General features: G+C 37.6%; 1 protein-coding gene across 1 annotated transcript in view; it reads left to right on the forward strand.

Moving 5' to 3' along the window:
• Positions 1-1,031: 1,031 nt before the first annotated feature.
• LOC139709038 (battenin-like) overlaps positions 1,032-21,178 on the forward strand; it is a 42,539-nt gene continuing 22,392 nt past the window's right edge. Inside the window, exons 1-11 of the mRNA XM_071621006.1 lie at positions 1,032-1,188; positions 5,099-5,240; positions 7,065-7,164; positions 9,214-9,300; positions 11,959-12,038; positions 12,887-12,972; positions 16,487-16,559; positions 17,339-17,482; positions 18,458-18,608; positions 19,611-19,679; positions 20,205-20,260. Coding sequence (XP_071477107.1) covers positions 5,140-5,240; positions 7,065-7,164; positions 9,214-9,300; positions 11,959-12,038; positions 12,887-12,972; positions 16,487-16,559; positions 17,339-17,482; positions 18,458-18,608; positions 19,611-19,679; positions 20,205-20,260 — 947 coding nt within the window. The 5' untranslated portion in view covers positions 1,032-1,188; positions 5,099-5,139. The remainder of the gene's footprint in view (positions 1,189-5,098; positions 5,241-7,064; positions 7,165-9,213; positions 9,301-11,958; positions 12,039-12,886; positions 12,973-16,486; positions 16,560-17,338; positions 17,483-18,457; positions 18,609-19,610; positions 19,680-20,204; positions 20,261-21,178) is intronic.

Genomic DNA, 21,178 nt, shown 5'->3' on the forward strand with positions numbered 1-21,178 from the left:
GTTTTAAACACTTTCACATGATACATGACTCTGATTTTGACTTTTGCACTAATATCTGGACGATATTATATAGATGATGACTGGCGGGGGAGGGAACATACCGAATGTTCCACCCGAAGGGTTTGGAATGCTACTCTCTCTAAAAAAATCGAGTGAAAATATTCACTCTTAAAGGAGTGAATACAAAAAAGAGTGAATTCAGAGTGAAATTGGAGTGAATTTTGAGTGAAAATGTTCATTTTCACTCATTTTGGAGTGACCTCAAGGATCACTCGAAGATTTTGGAGTGAATCCTGAGGTCACTCTAAAACGAGTGAAAATGAACATTTTCACTCGAAATTCACTCTAATTTCACTCTAAATTCACTCTTTTTTGTATTCACTCCTTTAAGAGTGAATATTTTCACTCTGTTTTTTTAGAGAGTATTGAGGGAGGTTATAAGTCCCGAGACGAAGTCATCAAGGGACTTATTGCCTCCCGAAATAGCATTTCAAACCCTGAGGTTGGAACGTTTGGTACATGTTCCCGACAACAAAAGTCATCAGTCATCTGTTATGGGTTAGTCAAATCTGCTTTTTCACATTGTATGGAATAGGCAAATTTATCCTATTGCGTGAAAAATATGATCGTTCAATCGTTTGGTATCGTTTGTCATTTGTTACGTGAAAATGTTTTCCCATGGGAGAACATTATACAAAAATGTTCGCCCCGAGTGGGCGAACATAACCAATGTGCCTCCATCACGTGACTGTGTTTAGCCAATCACTAACCGGTATTTGACTAACCCATTTAGTATTGACTTTTGTTTTATATGCTTTTTAAGTGGGATTTAAAGTGGCGTTCCGCCGGTAAACAACTCTTGTGACCGACCCTGCATGCACCACGCACCGGACACACATCGATCATGCACAGAATACTGAGTAATCGGATCAACGATTCAGACTGGGACTATCCATCGTGTAGCCCAGCAGCTGTCTGTAATTTAGAGCGATGACGCGTACACGTCGGTGGTAGTACTCAGTGATGTTTTCGTTTTCATGACTCGTCTGGTGAAGAAGGATACGAAGTGTCCAGCCGACTTCGTCCTTTGATACAGTTTTTAATTCTACCCTGTCGACCTCACAGCAGGACGAACAAAACTAACGTTACAGGGAAAAGGATCACAGTGTATCGCCTGCAAAACCTATCGTAAGTATTGAAGACTACTGGCCCGACCAGATCCCGTGCGAAGCACGGCGTCTGCCGTGTCGCGACTTCTGTACTGCGACAGGGCTGTGTTTGTAATACCGGTAATGAATCTACAGACAAACAGTGTTGTGTAAACTTTACATGTAGGCCTATAGCGTAAACCAGGGCAGGGAGGTACAAGGAGGAAGAGAGACTCTTCCACGTCTTCCGACAAGATTGGCATTAAAGTTTAAGTGTTCTTAAAGAAGAAATTAATCCTGTAACAACGTCTCTGGCAGGTGCGATTAGACTTCTAATATGTATAGTAATAGACTGTCACACTAATTACATGTAAACGGCCAGTAGTACAGTTAGCTTTCTGGAGTCAACAGTTTTTGTTTATGTAAGGGAATGTACATGTACATTCATCAAAATAGTTTCATTTTATTTCAGCCGTGTAGCATTATAATTAGATGTTCAATAAAATATGGTGTCAGCAATAATTATGTAAGTTACTATGTAAAGTACCGGTACACCTCTCCCTAACTGTGACCAGCAGCCCCAACGCGTAGCGTAATGGGACTGCACACTAGCATTCAGGATCATGACAGGGGTAGTATCGTGGAAAAATATCAACTTAAAATCGAAAAATTTCTTCAATCTGAAGACTTACAGGAGAAGTTGAAGTGTTGACAACAGGTAAAAGAAGAAAGGTGCAACACGTGTATCATCTAAATAACGCCCCTCTTGAATCTGTTGAATCCGTGAAGTACTTGGGTGTAACCATCACTTCTGATTTGAAGTGGACCCAACACATCAACAATACTGTCAATAAAGCCAATAACGTGCTTGCATTTCTAAGACGCAATCTTCGCAAAAAATCTTCTGATGTTAAAGCCACAGCTTACAAAACGTTGGTTCGACCAACTGTTGAGTATGCTTCCACAGTTTGGGATCCATCTACCAAGAACCTAATCCACCGAGTGGAAATGGTCCAGAGAAGAGCTGCGCGATTCAGTTTAAATCGCTATCATAACACCTCGAGTGTCACCAAAATGCTACAAGAACTTAATTGGACCACTCTGGAACAGCACAGAGAAAATGACAGGCTACTTATGATGTACCGGTACAAAATACACAATAATCTTACATCTCTTTCAGCACAGGACTATATTATCAAACAGGCTGCTCAGTTGACGAGAGCCTCGCAACCACACTCCTATCAGGTACCATATTCGAGAACTGAATCGCATCGCCATTCGTTCTTCCAAAGAACTGTAAGGAACTGGAATTCCCTGTCGTCAGAAATTGTTTCAGCGCCATCTGTGGGATCATTTCGAAACCGTCTAACGGTTGATCACAGTTGCTAGTTATTTTTGTCATATTTTTTATGTGCTTGTAAATATCTGTAAATAAATTGTATTATAATGTAAATAGCACCAGTCTGCAAGAATCTTCAGTCTATTGAAGGAGGCAGACTTAATCAGAAGAAGAAGAAGAAGGTAATGTGCAACGTTTGGTTCTGCCAATAGTCCCTTTCTGTTCGAATTGATGACTTGATGTGAATCGGTCGAGAGGAACCTGGGAGAGCTACATGTACACTGAATTGACGGCCAGAGCATGCGCACACAGACATCTTATCCGGTCAATGGATTTGAAATTTGTGCGCATGTGATGTGTGCGCATGCGCTGGTCGTCAATTCAGTGTAGCTCTCCCAGGTTCCTCTCGACCGAGTCACATTAAGTCATTAATTTGAACAGAAAGGGACTATTGGCAGAACCAAACGTTGCACGTTTACTTGTTGTCATTACTTCAACTTCACCTGTAAGTCTTCAGACTGAAGCAATTTTTCGATTTTAAGTTGCTATTTATCCGCGATACTACCCCTGTCATGATCCTGAATGCTACAGTAGTGCGCAGCCCCATTACGCTACACGTTGAGGCTGCTGGTCACAGTTAACCTCTCCCTTAAATATAGTCTAGTATGTATGATACAGGTAGAATCTAGAGATAAATGTTAGTCCCTGTCCATACCTACAACACATGCACTGTGGGTATTGAAGGGGGCCAAGCAATGTCCATGCATCTATTGTGACCATGAAGTTTATGGCCAGCAATATCAAACTATAGGAGACAAAGAGCTGTCCCCTTACCCACGCATTGACATAGCATTGACATTGTCCTCATACCCCCATTTCGCTATGTGAGCTTGTGACTGGAAGGTGTACAACTCCAGCACTCCAGTTGCGATAATTTGTTCATGTTTGTGGAGGACAAGAGAACCTGTAGTTTGGTTATTTTAGTGGCATCTTCTGCCCTCTTTTGTTAGAGTTAATTTTGTACCAAAAAAAAAAAAAAATAATAATAAAGTGGGCCTTAATGTACCCGGCGGTGCTGAGAACCCAAACTTGAAATTTGCTCAAGATCTTTTATTTGAATTGTGACCTCCTTAAATTTAGACCAGCAGAAAATTATCTTTCTTAGTGTGAAAGATGAAAGTCACTTGTTTAGTGGAAGCAGTATTACAAACATGATGGACAAACAAAGAATGCCGAAAATGAGAGGCACAGTCATCGAACATTTTTGGCAGAACTGCATAGAATATGAAGAGGTAGACTACAATTATTATAGTATTCAAATGACCAATGCTGTAATGGTCTGCTAACCTTGAATTCAACAAATGAATTACCTCTGAATGCTATCTGAAGGTACATTTCAATTGCACACAAATTAGCAAATATCCTTTGTTAATTCTTATATTGAAACAGATCTAGTCATATACATGTAGGTCCTGTATGTGTATGAGTTTCAGGATATGTTCAAATATTTGCATACATCAACATACAGAGCAACGTATCATCCTGACAATTATAATCAACAACTGTTCTGTGATACACAAGTTTTGTACACAAACTGTACAGTTCTCTTAGTGTTACCTTTATAATATGCCACTAGAATAAGTACAGTGTATGCACAGTTGAACGAAAGATTGGTCTGTACGTGTATCTTGTCGTCGGGGATACATTCCATGGAGACTACATCAGGGGGGCGTTTCATCAACGAGTTCGTCGGAGGCTTTCACCGACGAATTTGCTATCAGCCAATCAGACGCAAGGATTTACACTGACAACTGTTAAAAGCTAATGAAATCCTTGGTCTGATTGGCTGATAGCAAATTCGTCGGTGAAAACTCCGACGAACTCGTTGATGAAACGCATGTAGGGGGCGTATCAACGAGTTCGTCGGAGTTTTCACCGACGAATTTGCTATCAGCCAATCAGGGATTTCATTAGCTTTTAACAGTTGTCAGTGTAAATCCTTGCGTCTGATTGGCTGATAGCAAATTCGTCTGAAAACCCCCGACGAACTCGTTGATCTGGGGGGGGGGGGTGTTTCATCAATTTAGTCGGCGCTAACAAGTTGTCAGTCTCTGACAATTCTAGCAAAATCCTTGGTTTTGATTGGCTGAGATGCTCTGGTCACTGACTGTTACTATCATTATGGTTATTGTCAGAGACTGACAACTTGTCAGTGCTGACTAAATTGATGAAACACCCCCCTGGCTCCACAGAATCCCCCAGTCTATAGGAGGGCTGTAAAATTAGAAATAAGGGATAAAAAACTCCAGACAGATAAGACAGATTTTTCTGTCAAATATTATGTTAATTGCTTTTAATACTATATGTTGGTAGGTCAGGTACAGTGTGTATATTAGGTGACAGGGGTTGTCATGAGTAACCTTTTATTGTTGTGGTGGATATTTTCATACATGTACTAAAATGTGGGTAATTTTACCCTGCTTGCTCCACATGTATACACATTTTACATGCACATGTTGGCTCCATGTACACTTACGTGATCTTCTCCTGCATATATAATTACAAGGGGCTTTGTCTGCTATTATCTCTGTGTTGGATTCTTACATTACAGATCAACATCTGTCGTAGCAGCTGAACACGGAATTGGTCAGAATGGGAGAATCAGATCAAACGGACAGCCAAATTCAGGGCAGTGCAAGTGATGGTGTCTCAGACCTGCGCTCTACCACGATTCGTAATTTGACTGCTTTTTGGTAAGAATGGAGAAAAGTTTATAAAAGAGATGAACCAAGTGTGGTTTTTCTAGTGGCATAGATGTACTCCCTATCTGACTGCATTTTAGTGACTTTAAGTTTTCAAAGTATTATAGTCAGATATGGCTTGAAGGTATTGACGCTACATAGAAATGAAACATAAGATATGCATAAAACTGAATACAGTACAGTATTTTTCCTGTCAGACAGCATGATTGACTTGTGATTATAAATCTAAGTTTGTACAGTATATATGAGCACATCCAGCGCATAACACCATGTACAGATCAATCTTCTATAATGCCATGATAAGACATTCTCGTTTTCGTTCTAATTCTGACTTTCTTTTGCACCTGAGCATCATGAGCCCAGCCCTGAAAAAAAAAAGAGGAAAAAAATGCATGCGATACATTGTACTCCCTTAGGAGAAACAGTTACCTTGGTGTGTTCATATGTACTGTATATGTGGATATTTTTGCACTCGTACTGTTTCACGCTCGGCCGAGTAAGACGAGTCAGAAATAGCATGTTTTTAAATCCGCGGAATCAGGACATTAACTACGGGAGCATACTATGACATGCAAAAATGTGCGCATACTTTTGCGTTTATAGCTTCTGGTTGCGTGAAGATTTCCACACCATGACAATTTCCACTTTCACATTACAGATTTTGGGTGTTGTTTTTTTTTTCCTTTCCCTTGTGCTATGCAGTTTCCTGTTATACTGATAATGGTATGCAAAGCAGATGTCGGGTTTTGCCCAATAAGATGACTCTGTGGTCAAATAGATTGCAGCACTGGCAATTTGCGTAAAGATGCATATACACTGATGGTATCAGCATCCTGGGGGTACAAAGTTTACACACATCATGAGCTTATTGCTGGCACGCAATGCAAAGTAACTCATGATTGTCAATAAATCAGTGAGGGAAAGTGAAACTACTTTATAGAAAGGAAGAAAAAAAAACACAACAGAACTCCTACGCCTTCCCACTTCGTAAGACAAGATGCATAATTTTTTATTTTATATTATATATGTACAGGCTAATCAATCAGATAAAGGCCCTTTTTGTGCAACAATGAATTACTTTCATGTTCCTCATTTCGCAGGCAATACTATTCTGATACCATTGATGCCAATTGCCAGTAAGCCTTGAAGAACTTGTGGGTAAATCTTTATGATCTCCACTCTCTTAAAGGTCCAGTTTACCTTTGGAATCAGTTATTTCAAAAATGTTCAAGGTATCACATTTGATTCATATGTGTAGGTCTGTTGTGTCATAAAACATCCTACCATATAAAATTTTTGCAATAAAGCCTAAAATATAAGGAGATATCAGTGTTTTTCTCAATAAACCGTAACTGTATACGCTTTAGTCTGGAACCATTTTTATTATAACTATTGTTTATATTTTGTGTATTTAACAACATTTGACATCGATTATACGGATTCAAATTTTTACAGTGGTTGTTTCTATCCCTAACTCACATTTTAGAACAATTTAAAGCACTACTGCTGGGTTTTTGTTTCATCTGCAAATGGTAAATTATGCCTTTAACCCTTCAGCAACTGAAGATTCCATTCATATATAATGGCCTATAATTCCCTGCAAGTTATTACAGCAATATTACTCTCATTTTGACAATTGTTTAAATTATGCAAAATAGATCACTGCATGTTTATTCTTGTCTATTATAAGTTATGTTTATTTGAAAGCCTATTAAGACCTTACCAAGAGCCTTGGGTGTTGCAGAAATAATTCTGAGATAGTTTTGTTTACCTTTGACCTCTTTCAAATTACATAATATTGGTTGTTTTGTGTAGGATATTTGGAATGTGCAACAACTATCCATACGTGATCATGCTCAGCGCTGCCTACGACATACTTGGACAGGCGAAAATTCAGCCCATATTGGCCCCTGTGGTAAGAACATGAAAGGCTTTTGAATTGATTTATAAGTAGTTCAATTTCTTCTCCTTGTAATTACAGTTTAGCATGCACATGACTCTGACATGTGTGTCTTATCAGTACATGCACACATATTGAAGGTTTCCTGTACAGTGCTTTGATAATCATTGAATAATTCAGTGGTGAAAACTCAAAAGACAACAGGTGAGGTAAAAGGAGAACTCCAGATGATTTTCAGATTTTTTAATTTGAACATCAAGTTGGTTACACTGGGTACAGAGTTACAGAATTTAATGTGATTAGCATATTAAGGAATATTAATATTTTCTGAATTTATAACAAATCACGAATCACAGGATGATGACATAGCAGCTTTACATAAGAATGCATGATTTGTTGCTCATGGGAATTACAGAACAAAAGGAGAAGGTACATGCATGCAATGTACTTTTAAGTCCTACGCGGGTGAACTAAAAGCAAGAGGTATTGTAATGAATTGAATTGCTACATTACTAGAATATATGTGGGCCCCCTATGTCATCGTCCTTGTTTAACGTAATACACAGTTTTGGGGTTTGGTTTGTGTGTTCAAGGACCACAATAAATTCCACAAATCTGTTCACAGCACTATCAATTTATGTAAGACTACATACAGTACTGCAATTTAAATGTAAAATAGTACATTGTACAAGTCATGTAAATTGGCTACTGTAAAACATGATATATACGCGGCATGAAATTTTCGCGAATTGGAGCCGACGGCTTTTTTCGTGGCAAGAAATTTTCGCGAATTGCCTCTTGCGTTCAATGCATATAGTGTAGATAAGAAATTTCGCGTGCATTTTAATTTCGCGAATCTTGGCGCTCGCAAAATTCGCGAAATTAAAATGCACGCGAACATTTCTCGTTTTACAGTATGCAATATGTCCCTTTTCCTCTCACAGCCCATCATTACTTTAGTTAGAGTTACAGTAATTCTATGCCAGAGAACACTTTATCTTATGGATTTCATGTCAGTGTACATTGTAGGAAATTTAGTGAAGATTCATTTTACAGAACAATCAGGGGCTTGCAAGGGGGTGATACAAGAGCAGCACCAATTTGCATTTTAATGCAGTTGCAGCTACCGTGTAGTATCTCTGTCACATGAAAATAGCTGGAACTTGAAAATTCCCTGAAACTCATGTGATAAAACCTCTATGATATGGTCATGCTGAATGTCAATTCTTGAGTTAGATGAATGCAGCATACATAATGATTAAGTACTGTAGTTATCCATTGTACCATAATTAATGATATTTCCTTACTATCGCTGTCTTGAAACTGTGAGTGAGGTTTTTACATCATACATTTGTATGATTGAAACCAATTGGAGTGTGTGTCAGGGGCATAAATAGAATGCAGCTCGGGATGTTAGATGTTGGTAGATTCTTGCATTTTATGTATTGTAAGCAATGATGACTGCAAGCTTCATATTTGATAATCACATTTTTCTCTGTTTGGTAAGACAAAAGAAATGAACAAATACTGACATGTGACTCGATTAATTGCCTGTGTTGATTGGCTGAGTGCATTTTAGCAGTTGAAACCACAGTTGTCTGATTTTTAGCTACAATGTACATGTACCTGATTCAAGGTCCTATATCATTATTGAGGTATTATTAAATAGTTATACAAATATTGAAAGGTCACAAGTGTGATGGTACAAGATTTTGCAAAAGGTGACAAAGAGGTATTCTTTTCAATGAGGCAAAGCCAAGTTTAAACAGTGTATCTCATCTTTCACTGAGTGTGAAATCTTGTTCCCTTGCACGAGTAAAGGCCATACATTATTTGGTATACAATACCTTGAACGTCAACAGATATGGTCCTCGCAGATTCTTGAATCTCACAGAAATGGCAACTATTTTTAGTGAAAAGTGAATGAGATTTGATTCTCTTTGTTTGGTTCTCTACCACTAGATTTTCCTCCCCAAAAGTGTGTAATGGACAAAATCAACTATTGATAATATGAATTATTAGTAAAGTGACAGAAATTTTTGCTGCCTTTGTTAATTGTTGCAGACAACTCCTGAGACTTTCCCTTTTCAGAATTTGACCAACGGGACTCGCCCCGAAAATCCATATGACTGCAACCCGACTAGCACAGCAGTAAGTGACGTTGTGAGGCCCCCCGTCTCTCTTTTTTTCTCTCTCTCATTCTCAATCTTGATTGACAAATGTCGAATGCGTAAATGTCATTTGTGTTAATTACATAAACTATTGGCTAATTTTGCCATTAGCCGGGTTCACACGTACACCAATTTACTAGCGGGATACAAATCTCGAGATTTGCATCGCGATCGTCATCCCGAGTTTTTTGCACGTGTGAACAGAAAAAACTCGAAAATTAGCGGGATAAGCATCGCGATGCTAATCCCAAGAAATCTTGCGCTGGTTCGTCAATTAGCAGGATAATTGGCCCCGCGCTGGTACGTGTGAATGGTCGAGATTAGAATCTCCAGTTTTTACATCCCATCATGCAATGTGCACATCACAACAGCGAGGCCTCTGCGAAGAGGTCCTTCACCTCTTTGGAGCACAACAACAACAGCGCGCGAACCACACCACTGACGCGTAAAAGACAATGGACGAAGGTAAGTGCGCGCAGGCAGTGATAGAGAAGGGCGCTGTGTGACCCAGTTTGCAGGCTTTGCTGTTATCTCTATCGGCAATTAGCGGGATAATTCGGTACGTGTGGACGCTCGCCAAATTAGCGGGATACCGATCGTGATTGCTATCCCGCTAGTACGTGTGGACGCTCGCAAAAAAACTCGAGATGTGGATCGCGATCGCCATCCCGCTATTTTGTACATGTGAACCCGGCTATTGAGATAACCTCTTTAGTGTTGGTCTTTGTTTCTTTCAGAGGGTCCTTACAATATGTGACCGGCGACAACGGTTTCAGGCAAAAGTCGAGAATTTTGAAAATTCATTTTTCCACTGAATCACATTGCCCATTTCCTAAGCTTTGCATTGATATAAAACACTTGTATTCTTCGGCACCATAAGTGGGCATAGAAAGAGAAATAAAATGCACTTTTTAAGTTGTTAGCCTGACAAAATTTCAAGAAAACAGGCTTTGAAGATTCACCTCTTTTCCAAAGACAATGTCCGAGCGGCGATGCGAGGGGAGAATCACCCATCCGTACGATGGTGCCAGTCGATGTTAAGCTCCGTCTCTAGCAACCACATCGCCTTCTGATTGGCTCACTGAGAGAGTCAAATTTCCCGGGCACCTTCCTCGGAGCTCAGCGTATCGAGCCAAAAAACAATGCGTTTCGCTCTTGTTTGTTTACCAATTTACGTCTTTCAAGATGGCGAATATGATAATTGCACGTATGGTGTACATGTACATGTGTATGGTGCACGCATTACGCAATGGCATCCACACGCCATGACCGTGTGCATGTAACAGGAGCGGTGGTGAATCCACACATTTACAAATCGCGTTTTCATTATGGTTGATTTGTCTTTATCATTGGCGACCCTTTTGAAGGCAAAAAATTGCTAGTGCTGGCAAGGGTCCTGTTTGTTTTGCTTTTACAATACATGCATATGTTGCTTTGTTCGGGGGTGCTAATTAAATGAAAACAAACAAACAAACACGACTCGTTAGTTTGGTGCGATCTTGACGTGTAGTATTTGAATATGATTGGTCACATGTGACTGCTCCTTTCCTCTCATCTACCTTCTATTCAGTCAGTCTGCTGTCATAATTTTTACTACATGTACAAGTAGACAAATTTGAGAATATCTAGTTTTCTTTTCACACGATTATGTCATGCTACATGATTTTCGTTTCACTTCCGTTGTCGAACATTGCGGTAGAATAGTTTGGATAGAAAGCCAAACAAAGAGCACGCACTACAGAGCGAACGTGATAAACCACTATAGCAAGAACAATGGAGCATGTAATCGTGCACGCATGGACAAAGCATTCCCCAAATGCTGCAACTGGTGTCTCCGAAAGCCGAATTATGTAAATGTATGCGACGCACCAGCCAATCGCATGCGAGACCCTGCGCCGTAGCAACACAGGGGATATTGGCGCGGCGTTCGAAAGAAGCTCGAAACAGACGAGTGCGATCCAACATAGGGTGCTTAAAATTCCATTTTCGATAGGAAAAACTTAGTCTTATGCTTTGAAATTTTGTGTAGATGTAGAAAACATATCAAAGATTTCGATTTATGCAAAAAACCTAAATCGACAAAAATAATGGTCAAAATCTTTGTACCCCGCCTAGGAGGGAATTTGCTCTTGCGACTTTTGCCTGAAACCGTTGTCACGGGTCACATATTATCAATCCCAGAATTACCAACAACCCCCCCCCCCCCCCCCCCCCATATGCTGTTGGGCAAAATGGAGTAGATTTATTGCATTGTGAGTTAAAAACAAGGATGTATTAAGCACTTGATAGGCTTTAACTTGCACCTGTTTGTTTATCATATGCCACTGCACCAGTGCTATATCATTTGAACCGTCAGTGCTCCTGAATTTCTACAAGTTTCCATTAAGTAGAAACAATATAGTTTTGTGAAATTTTCTTGAAATCTTCATATAACACAGATATGTTATTCACTATCTTGGTATATTGTTTACAATAGATATACATAACTCATTCCCCTTTTTCTACACATGCACACACAAATGACTTTGCTGACTGATTTATGCAAGAACTGCATTTGTTAGCCACTGATATTTGGTAAGAAATGTGACTATAATTCATTATTCTCTGATTTAATTATATTCACTTCCTGTTTATTCAGCTTGTGCTACTTTGTGACATAATCCCAGGTATTTGCATCAAACTGCTGTCTCCTTGGTTTGCAGAATTCATTCCATATGAGTGAGTATTCTTTCAGTCACACATAGGGTAGGTTACCAGACTAGGCATGACAATGGGTATGGCATTGCAACAGGGTCTTATAGGCAAGAGTATGTCATTCCTTCAGCTGGGAATAGTTGATACATTGATCTGTGTTGGGTTTTTCGTGATGATAAACAGCTTTTGTCTTTTTGCTTGAGTGAGCTAGCCTTGCTTTTGTAATGAAATTATATAGCTCCCAGTGCAATCTTTGTTCTTTCTTGTGCTGCACCTCAAAAGGATTCCAGACATATTTATGTGAATATAAAGTGTCTTGTATTTTGGGGTTAGCAAAGATTTACTTTAAAATTGTTGTTTTTAAATGATTACTTCAGGGTTTTTATGATCAGTAAAACTTAAGAGCTGATATTGATTTGATTTCTTTTGTTTCCCCCTTCCCCAACCCCACATACATGTAAGCAGTCATTCACTACATATGGAATCAAAAATATATAATGAAAGGTTGATTGAGAACAAAGTTATTGTCAGCAAACAGCAAATGATAGAAATATGCATGCTCTTCTAGCCCAAAACACAAAGAAGAAGAAATAATTGCAAACAGTCAGTTTTTAGAGATTTCATGGTTTCTTCCTCTTTTTTTTTTTTATTTTGTTAAAATATATATTACAATAAGTGTTCTGTGAGTGGAAGCCAGTGCAAAATCATTAGCAGCCAGAGTGTAGAAGAGTAAAATTTTGAATGTAAAAACAAAAGATGAATGAATGATTGATTGATCTTGTTTGATTGATTGATTGAGTGAATGAATGAATAGATGAATGAATGAATGGATGAATATACATGTATATCTGTTTCTCTGTCTTCGTATTCAGTGCCCGGATATTGATCTGCATCTTTGCAAGTTCCTGCAGCTTCCTGCTAGTGGCTCTCTCTGAGACAATCTCCCTCAGACTCCTAGGTATGTCAATATCTCTTCCAGTTTTGTTCACAGTCGTTTCTCACACTCTCCCTGTAATCTTAGAGAAGAAGATGAAGCATATGGGCATTTCCACGGTAACTCACGTTACATTTTGAACTCAAAATTAGGTCGTTGAGATCAATATCCTTAAAACCTAATTAGTGATATGAGTTACTACATGTGAATGAGTATCATGCACCTCCATCCTACCTCACAGCAACATTACATCCGCGGACTCTTATGAGAACTATGACAAAAAACACTACAAATGTCGGTAACTCACGTTACATAATTTGGACATGCAAAAATTTGGCATGTCTTATATTCAAAAGTTTCCTCAAACAAGAAACAGAGAGACTTTAAAGTCTATTGTGCCAAAGTCATGGACTAGCAACATACATCACCGAGTATGGTAAAAATTCAAATTGTCTTACATTCTCCAGGTATCATCATGTGAAGCGGTAACTCACGTTACGGTAACTCACGTTACAGTTTGTCCACATGATCACAAGACGATTTTTTGTCTTAATAATCCAAAGAAAACTTACCAAGACAACTTTTTTTCACAAACAAACTCCATGAATAGAGAATCTAAATTGATTTGAACATTGATTTGACAGTAATCAATCCCATTTTATCCATGAGATTACCAAAAGGCAGGAAACTTTACATTTAGAATACCAACTTGAAGATAAATTTCATTTTTAATTGAGTCGTTTTCCAAGCTTTCATTTGTACTGAGACAAAAATTGTATTCAACAAAATGATATGAAACAGATTTGATTTGATTGTTTTTTATTTTACTAGATTTAAATGGATTTCAGGCTATCTAGATAAAACAAGTCATTCACAAACTATTCCATTTAATACACTGAGTCACGAAACTAGAGACCTGTACATGTAGTCTGTGGAGAGTTTAAAGGTTAAGAAATGAATATTTCAATAAATCTTAACTTTTAAACAATGCAATTTATATTCCAATTATTTGATAATTGTTTGAATTACTCAATAATTAATTGTTTGTATGTTTGATTTGTTTACAAATTCTTATACTAAACTGGTACAGAAATTAGACTTGAATTACAGAAACTGCAGATAAATTTTAGTTATCTGCTACCAGTATTGATCAGTTTAATAAAACATGTTCATAAATGTTTAAGCCTTAAAAAACAATGGCTCTGATCTATGAAATGTCAAGTAGCCATTATTTAAATTGCACATACATGTAAAAAGTATACCAGTATTTTCTAGAGTAATCAAGCAGACTGAAGCAGTAAATCCCAATGAAAAACATGAAAAGTAAATATTTTGTGATCAGGAGGCTAACTATTAATATCACAAAATGTTGATAGTTTGCTTTAAGGAACATGACTGTCCAGCTCTTAAAGAAAATGTCTGATAATGAGGTTCACATTCAACAAGTTTTTGGTAATAGATCAGCATGTAAAGTAAATTATAGTAAACATGGAAAAGTTTCATTGTAGAATTTTGCAACAATATACGTAGCTAAAATCTCAGAGTAGAATAGTATAAAACACATAAGCGTGTCAAATTCACAATGTTCAGTTCTCAAAAATCTCAGAAAAAACAGCAGAAAGCAAGCTCCAATCTTAAAATTCTGTTCATACATGTAAATGTTTCAGCCTCATAAACAATGGCTTTGGTCTATACAGGTAGGTATAAACTATGAAATGTCAAATTGTAATCACTTGAATTACAAAAACAAGAACTTTTCAAGAGTAATCATGCAGTAATTTATATCCCAATCAGGAGGCTATTAATAGTTATCACAAAATTTTGATAATTTGCTGGAACAAGGTCCATGCAGCTTTAGAAAAAATGTCTTTTAACAACTTTCGTAACAGATCAGTATACATGCACTATAATATTAGATAGTAAATATGGAACAGTTTCTTTCAGAAGTTAACAACCCAGAAGCGAGCTCCAATCTTAAAATTCTTAAAATCGGACAGAAAACTTGAAGTGTTGAAGCACATGTGATGAACATGTGTAATTAATACATTGTACATGTAGACCAGTTGGTTTTGTGATAGAGAGAGACCAAGAGAATAACAATCTACTGGAAATAGAATCTTATTACAAGAGTTCAGTAATCATGTACTCATTGGTTACTTACAATCACAACCTTCATATCATTTCTTGGTATTAAAGAAAAATCATGTCGGTAACTCACGTTACATTGTGGTAACTCACGTTACATGGTAACTCACGTTACAATTTTAAGACCTCTGTTATGAGAATTTGAAGCAAAGACTATAAGTCCCATCATATTTCTTGGATGTGTGCTGCATAGTTATTTGATAATCCAAAATACCATGTGTCAGTTGGGCATAGTAAAATTGCTAGATTAAAAAGTTCATGTTTCGGTAACTCACGTTACAGCAGCTTCTCGAGCTATGTAAGAGCACGCTGGTGTCCGAAGTATATATCTTATATCGAGGTCTCCACTTTATTTACTGCTAGATTAATATATTTTTGATTTGTAAAACCAAACAAAGTTTGATTTGAGCCTCAAATATAAAAAATATTCACAAAGAGCAACAAAAATGCATTTTTAGGGATTTTTAGGTCAAAAAATGCTTTCTGGTTTCAAAAGGTATAAAAATGCACAAAAGGGAACTTTTCTTAAAGGTAAAGTTGGTTTCACACACTTCAAACTATGGCTAACAAAGTAAGATTATCAGTTGTCCTGAAATATGCGGGTAAAATTTTGGTGGTCATGTCGCACAACTCACGGAAATGCCCATATATAACTGATAGAGGTGAAGGGTGAGGGTCAGAATCAGAGGTCACTCAGTTTTGCTTGGAATGTCTTTTTCCAGCCAAAACTTCACCCGGCAATGTCTGATGTGATGTGAGGGTAATTTGAGAAGTAGGAATGAAATAAACTGGAAATATTTTCTTTCATGCGAACGTAGGTTAAAGGGCGAACCTGGAGGACAAAGGTGAAGATGAATGAGATGTGAATATGAATAGAGGCCCTGCTGAATATAGTGAGCGGGGCAGTCAACTGCACATACTGCACATACTGACCCTTTACATACTGATGCAAGCTCACATGAAAATATAGGTGTTCGTTTTACCCCAAACAAAAGTGCATGATGAAGATTGCTTATTTTAATTCTGTAATTTCTTTGTATTCTATGAAGGTTTCCACAGTGGTGGAATGTTTGGTGGTAGGTTGTATTTATGGTGGTAAGTGTGTCAAGTTGTAGGTAGTATTAAAAGGCACTTCATGGTCAATGGTCAAGATCAATGAGTTTTGTCAAATCAGGAATTAAGGATCACTCTGTCAAATTTGATTATTGCACAAGAAATGAAGGCATCCTACTTGACTTTGTGTAGCACTAGACTTCGTCTCAACATAGTGGTGTTTTTTTGTGGTTTTTTTTTTTTTCCAGGAAGTACATGATTATGCTGTAATTTGTGTTGATGAGAATGAATATTGGTTGAAATTCCTAATTTTGTAACTCTTGTCTCATCTCTACCCAAGGTATTGGGGTCGCCTCGTTCGGAGCAGGGTTTGGAGAATTCACCTTCTTGAGTCTCTGTGCCTTCTATAACAAGTGAGGAGTCATTTTACCTTTTGTCCGCAACACATTTACAAATGTCCATGAATATCTATGTAAAGAGGAATGATTCTTGAATATACAAGGCATGTGTGGATGAGTGAATGCATTAATATTTAGTAGAACACTGCTGTTGTTTTACGACAATCAGATTCTTAAAGTTATGAATTTTTAAAGTTTCTGTGCCACAAATGCTGGATGAAAAAAAAAAACAGTTTGTAACATTACTGCATGACAACAATAGAAGAAACTATAAAGATAATTCAACAAAACCTAAGTATTTCATAAAAAAGTACACATTCCCTCAACTTTTTACAGACATGTGGTTAAGGGTAGTATTATTCCCCCTGCTTTGTGAAAGAGATAAATCAAGTGCTCTTTAATTCTGATTATAGAAATGTATCTACACAGTGTAATTTTCTTCTAAGTACAATAGATCCTTAAGCTGTTTGTCCACTGCAATGGCTATCTGCTTTACAAAATTCTAGCTTGGAAGAGCTCCTTTTAAAGCTTTTTTTTTGAATGTGTCTGTTTGTGTTTGTTCCTTTAAGGGTAGATAGGGATTGATTTGGCTGGACAGTAGTCGGCCAATAGTCAGCAATTTTTTTTTTTTCAGATAAAAGGCCTAGGGTTGAAATGTTTGACTGTTTATAGATAATATTTTAAAAGAGATTAGAGCATCTTAGCATTTCAGTTCCAGGTTTCATTTAACAGCGGAAATGCAATGTAGTCTTTTATTTCTCCTCCCCCTACCCCCCTCTTGTAATCCATGGCAGGAATGTGGTGTCAACATTTTCCTCAGGGACAGGCGCAGCTGGGTTCTTTGGTGCGCTGTGCTACGCAGGTCTGATAGCGGCTGGCCTCTCACCGTCTACCACCGTCCTTGTTATGCTTGTAGTCCCCTGTATTTTAGCTGTGAGGTACACACTTTTGTAAACCATGAATAGCTCAGCTGTCATTGTTTAATATCTAACTGTACTGGTCAACAAAAACTTTTCCCGTACGGGGCATAAAAGAAATGACTCATCTTGCATTTCACATATACTTTTCATATGATTGTTTTTATTACACATTACTTGGTATGCACTGTTTTATGCTCCACTGCCAGAATGACTATAATGGACAGTAAAATATGATTGGTAAGCATTTGCTTTAACCAGTTTGCTGTTGTCATGTCGTGTTTTCACTCCCTTTTCATAAATGTTCCAAGGAGAACTTTGGTACTCATTTCACATAACAAAATTATGAATAGACTCCTGGTTGTATTACCAGTGTGCATTAAAGTGTACAATGTAATAGCATAAGCCATATTAAGGCAAAGAAATTATGTTAGCCAGGGAAAATATATGTGTAGCCCTAGGTCTTTTCACATCTATCTGATGTTGTGAAATAACACACTCTTTCAGTACCAGGAAATTAACTCAATTATGAAATATTGCACTTCTGATATTCAAAAATTTGAATTCAAATTAGCACTCTACTATGAAAGAATTGATTGAGAAAAATTTGCAAGTCAAATTTGGGAAATTTAGGGAAATGGTGGGATGAGTATGTGGAATAGCACCACTATTTTACAATGTGAATAAATCTTCGGGAAATTAGTTACAGTGTACACACATCCCTTGAAGCCTTCTGTGTAAGACCTGCACTCCACTGCAGCCTGTGAATTGCAAGTCTAGATCGATTGTGTAGGTATTTTTCTTTGAAGATGCACTATTACGAGCCAAAATAGCTCGAGAAACCTGGGTGAAACCTCTTTGGGCTGATGTTAATAAGATATGTATTAATAGATATGCTATAATTTGTGATCATGAAAAAAAATATATATATATATATCTTGCCTAAATTTTCATTTGGATGGTGTGTTAAAAAGGCTTTGTGGTTCACTTTTCCAGTTACTTCCTGGTCCTTGTGAAAGTACCCGCAGTTCATCGATGCGACTGGGGTCGGCGTTTGACTCATTACTCAGCTCTGACCAGCACCTCAGAAGCCGAAGAGGAATCCCCCCAACACCTCAAAGTCAGAGAAAAACTTACTGTCATCAAGGTATGTTGTCTGTAGGACATCCAAATTGTAGCAGTAAAGAATTTTTTCTTGTATGAGCCCTGGCCCATGTGTCACTCACTTAATTTTGTACATGTACCTTTGTGTGTATACTGTTATATTGCAATTGTATGGCCAAATGTAGATAATAATGAAAATAAAAATAACTAGAGATGCACTCTTAGAGTACAGACCTCCACCAAGCAGCTCATTTCCACCACTGATCGTTTTCTTCCATAGAGATCAGTGATTTCCACCTGTACGTCATGCGTGCTGAAAGTCGTCCAATTTTCCAATATAGAAGCCCTTTTTTATGTCATAAACTTCCAGCTGCACTGTGCCTCGCCTTAGCAGAAACTAGAGCATTCACTTTAGTGCACACGTACAATCCTCAAATATGCACTGCCTTAACTCCCAAGTTCATTGACCCTACCTGCCAAAATATCAAAAATCCTTCATAAATTCCCTAAAAATTCCTGGGTCACTACAAAAATTGAATCATCTGTTACTTGTGTCAGTCTCAACCTTTCATTGAAATTCGTTGACTACTTTTTGAGTTATTTTTCACACGAACAAACAAACAAACCAACAAACCAACGGTAATGAAAACATAACCTCCTCCCTTGGCGGAGGTAATAACGGTATTGTCAGATGAGGATATGATACTCACCACAAGTTATGTGAACTTGATCCAATCCCGACAAATTTGGTTAAGAAGCGTAGCACAGTGTTGGTACCCATTTTTAAGATAATTATAGATGCTTTCCCAAGTTCAGGTGTAGTCCCATAGGTTTGTTAAAAAAAAAAAATGTTGTTTATCCAACTTCGAATAAATGAAAAATACAGGCTAATATGAGGAGTGTCTCAAAAATTGCAATATTTTTCTCCTGCCATAAAAATTCCCCATTGTGATTGTAGGGCAATCAGTATTTCACCAAAGAATAATATTTTGTCCTGTCTGAACTTTTTTTTTTTTTTCACTCTCTTTTCTTTCTTCCCATACAGTCAAGTCTGTACCTTATCATACCTCTGATGATTGTGTATATTGCAGAGTATGTCATCAACCAAGGACTGGTAGGTATACTCCTCCTCAAGGCAAACTTGTTAATTGTAATTCGTAGATGATTGGTAATTTTTGTGATCCAGAAATCCTGTTATTCATCGTACATCATTTTTTCACATATTTCTCATGCACATGTGTAAAATTTAGTGCAAATATCAACTGTTCTGCAGGTGGATGCAAACTTGTGCATGTTTTCCCTTTAACACATCACTTGTGTGACCCTGAAACATAGAAAAGGGGGTGAGTTTTTGGTGACTGAACAATGTGGTTAAAGAGAAGAACCATCCGTCTGAATGTGGGCGGTGACCTTTGATTTTATAACCAGATAGGTGCACACCAATGTCATTTGCACTATGTATCTACAAGTATGTAAATGTTGCTGCCAAAATTTTGCAGTCATATCATGTGCATTTGGATGTTCTTGATGTTGAAAAGATTATCTGAATGGATACCCATGGCAAGGCTATAAGCAATGATAGTTTCATTGTAAGTACGTTTTAGATGATGGAAATTTTTGTTAACATTTTCATCTTCAGTTTGAGCTGCTATTCTTCCCTGGGGCATGGCTGTCTCATGAAGCTCAGTACAGATGGTAAGTTCATTGTACTGTACGTGATGTCTGCATACTGTAAAACCAAAAAACGTTCGCATGCATTTTAATTTGTGCAAATTGCTCGAGAGCCAAGATTCGCAAATGTAAAATGCACGCAAACGTTCTTGTCTACACTTATAAAGATGCGTTGGATGCCAGTGGCAGTTAGCAAAAATTTCATGGTACGAACAAAGCCATAGGCTCCAATTTGCAACATTTTATGCTGCAAATATTTTTTACTTTTCTATACTGTATTTCATTTTGCAGTCTTTGGCTCATGTGGAGAACATATCTTCATATTGATTTTGTTCATTTGTAGCCATCATTACAATCTTGCCATTTAATTCATTAATACCTTTCTGTCATTTTTGAAAGTTTCATAAGGAAATGACAAGTAGTTGATGCAATGAGAGAAATCAGGGGGCATTTCATAAAGTGTTTGTCAGATTTTTTTTTTTCTGACAAGCTGTTTTTAATGAGCTACTGAAATCCTTGCATCTGATTGGCCAAGAGCAAATTTATCAGACAAATTTGTCGGACAAAAAACTTCATGAAATGCCCCCAGAAAAGCTGTTCTCTGACACTCTTGCCTTGCAATCCACTTCTTGATGGGCAAGGTGTTGCACAGTGGATGCGGTGCTTGAGGAAAGACAAAAAATTAACAAAAGAGAAGCGATTTACATCTGTATCTCACGCAATTAACATGTAAATGTACTCAGCTGACAAAAAAATGTTTTGTACGATTCAAAGCCATGATCACTGCTAAAACAGCACTTTCTTTCTTTCTGTTATTTTTTTTTTTAAATCTCATCGTGCTGGGACTAGCAAGCTATCTTATGATACAATTGTCACCAGCGTGTGGTGTGTGCCATGAATTTATGGCTATATTGAGAGCTTGTTTCATTCACGATAAACTTC

Source organism: Diadema antillarum, unplaced genomic scaffold (genome assembly GCF_040938485.1).
Source record: "Diadema antillarum isolate AM-2024a unplaced genomic scaffold, OU_Dant_1.0 seq00001400_RagTag, whole genome shotgun sequence".
NCBI classification, from domain to species: Eukaryota; Metazoa; Echinodermata; class Echinoidea; order Diadematoida; family Diadematidae; genus Diadema; species Diadema antillarum.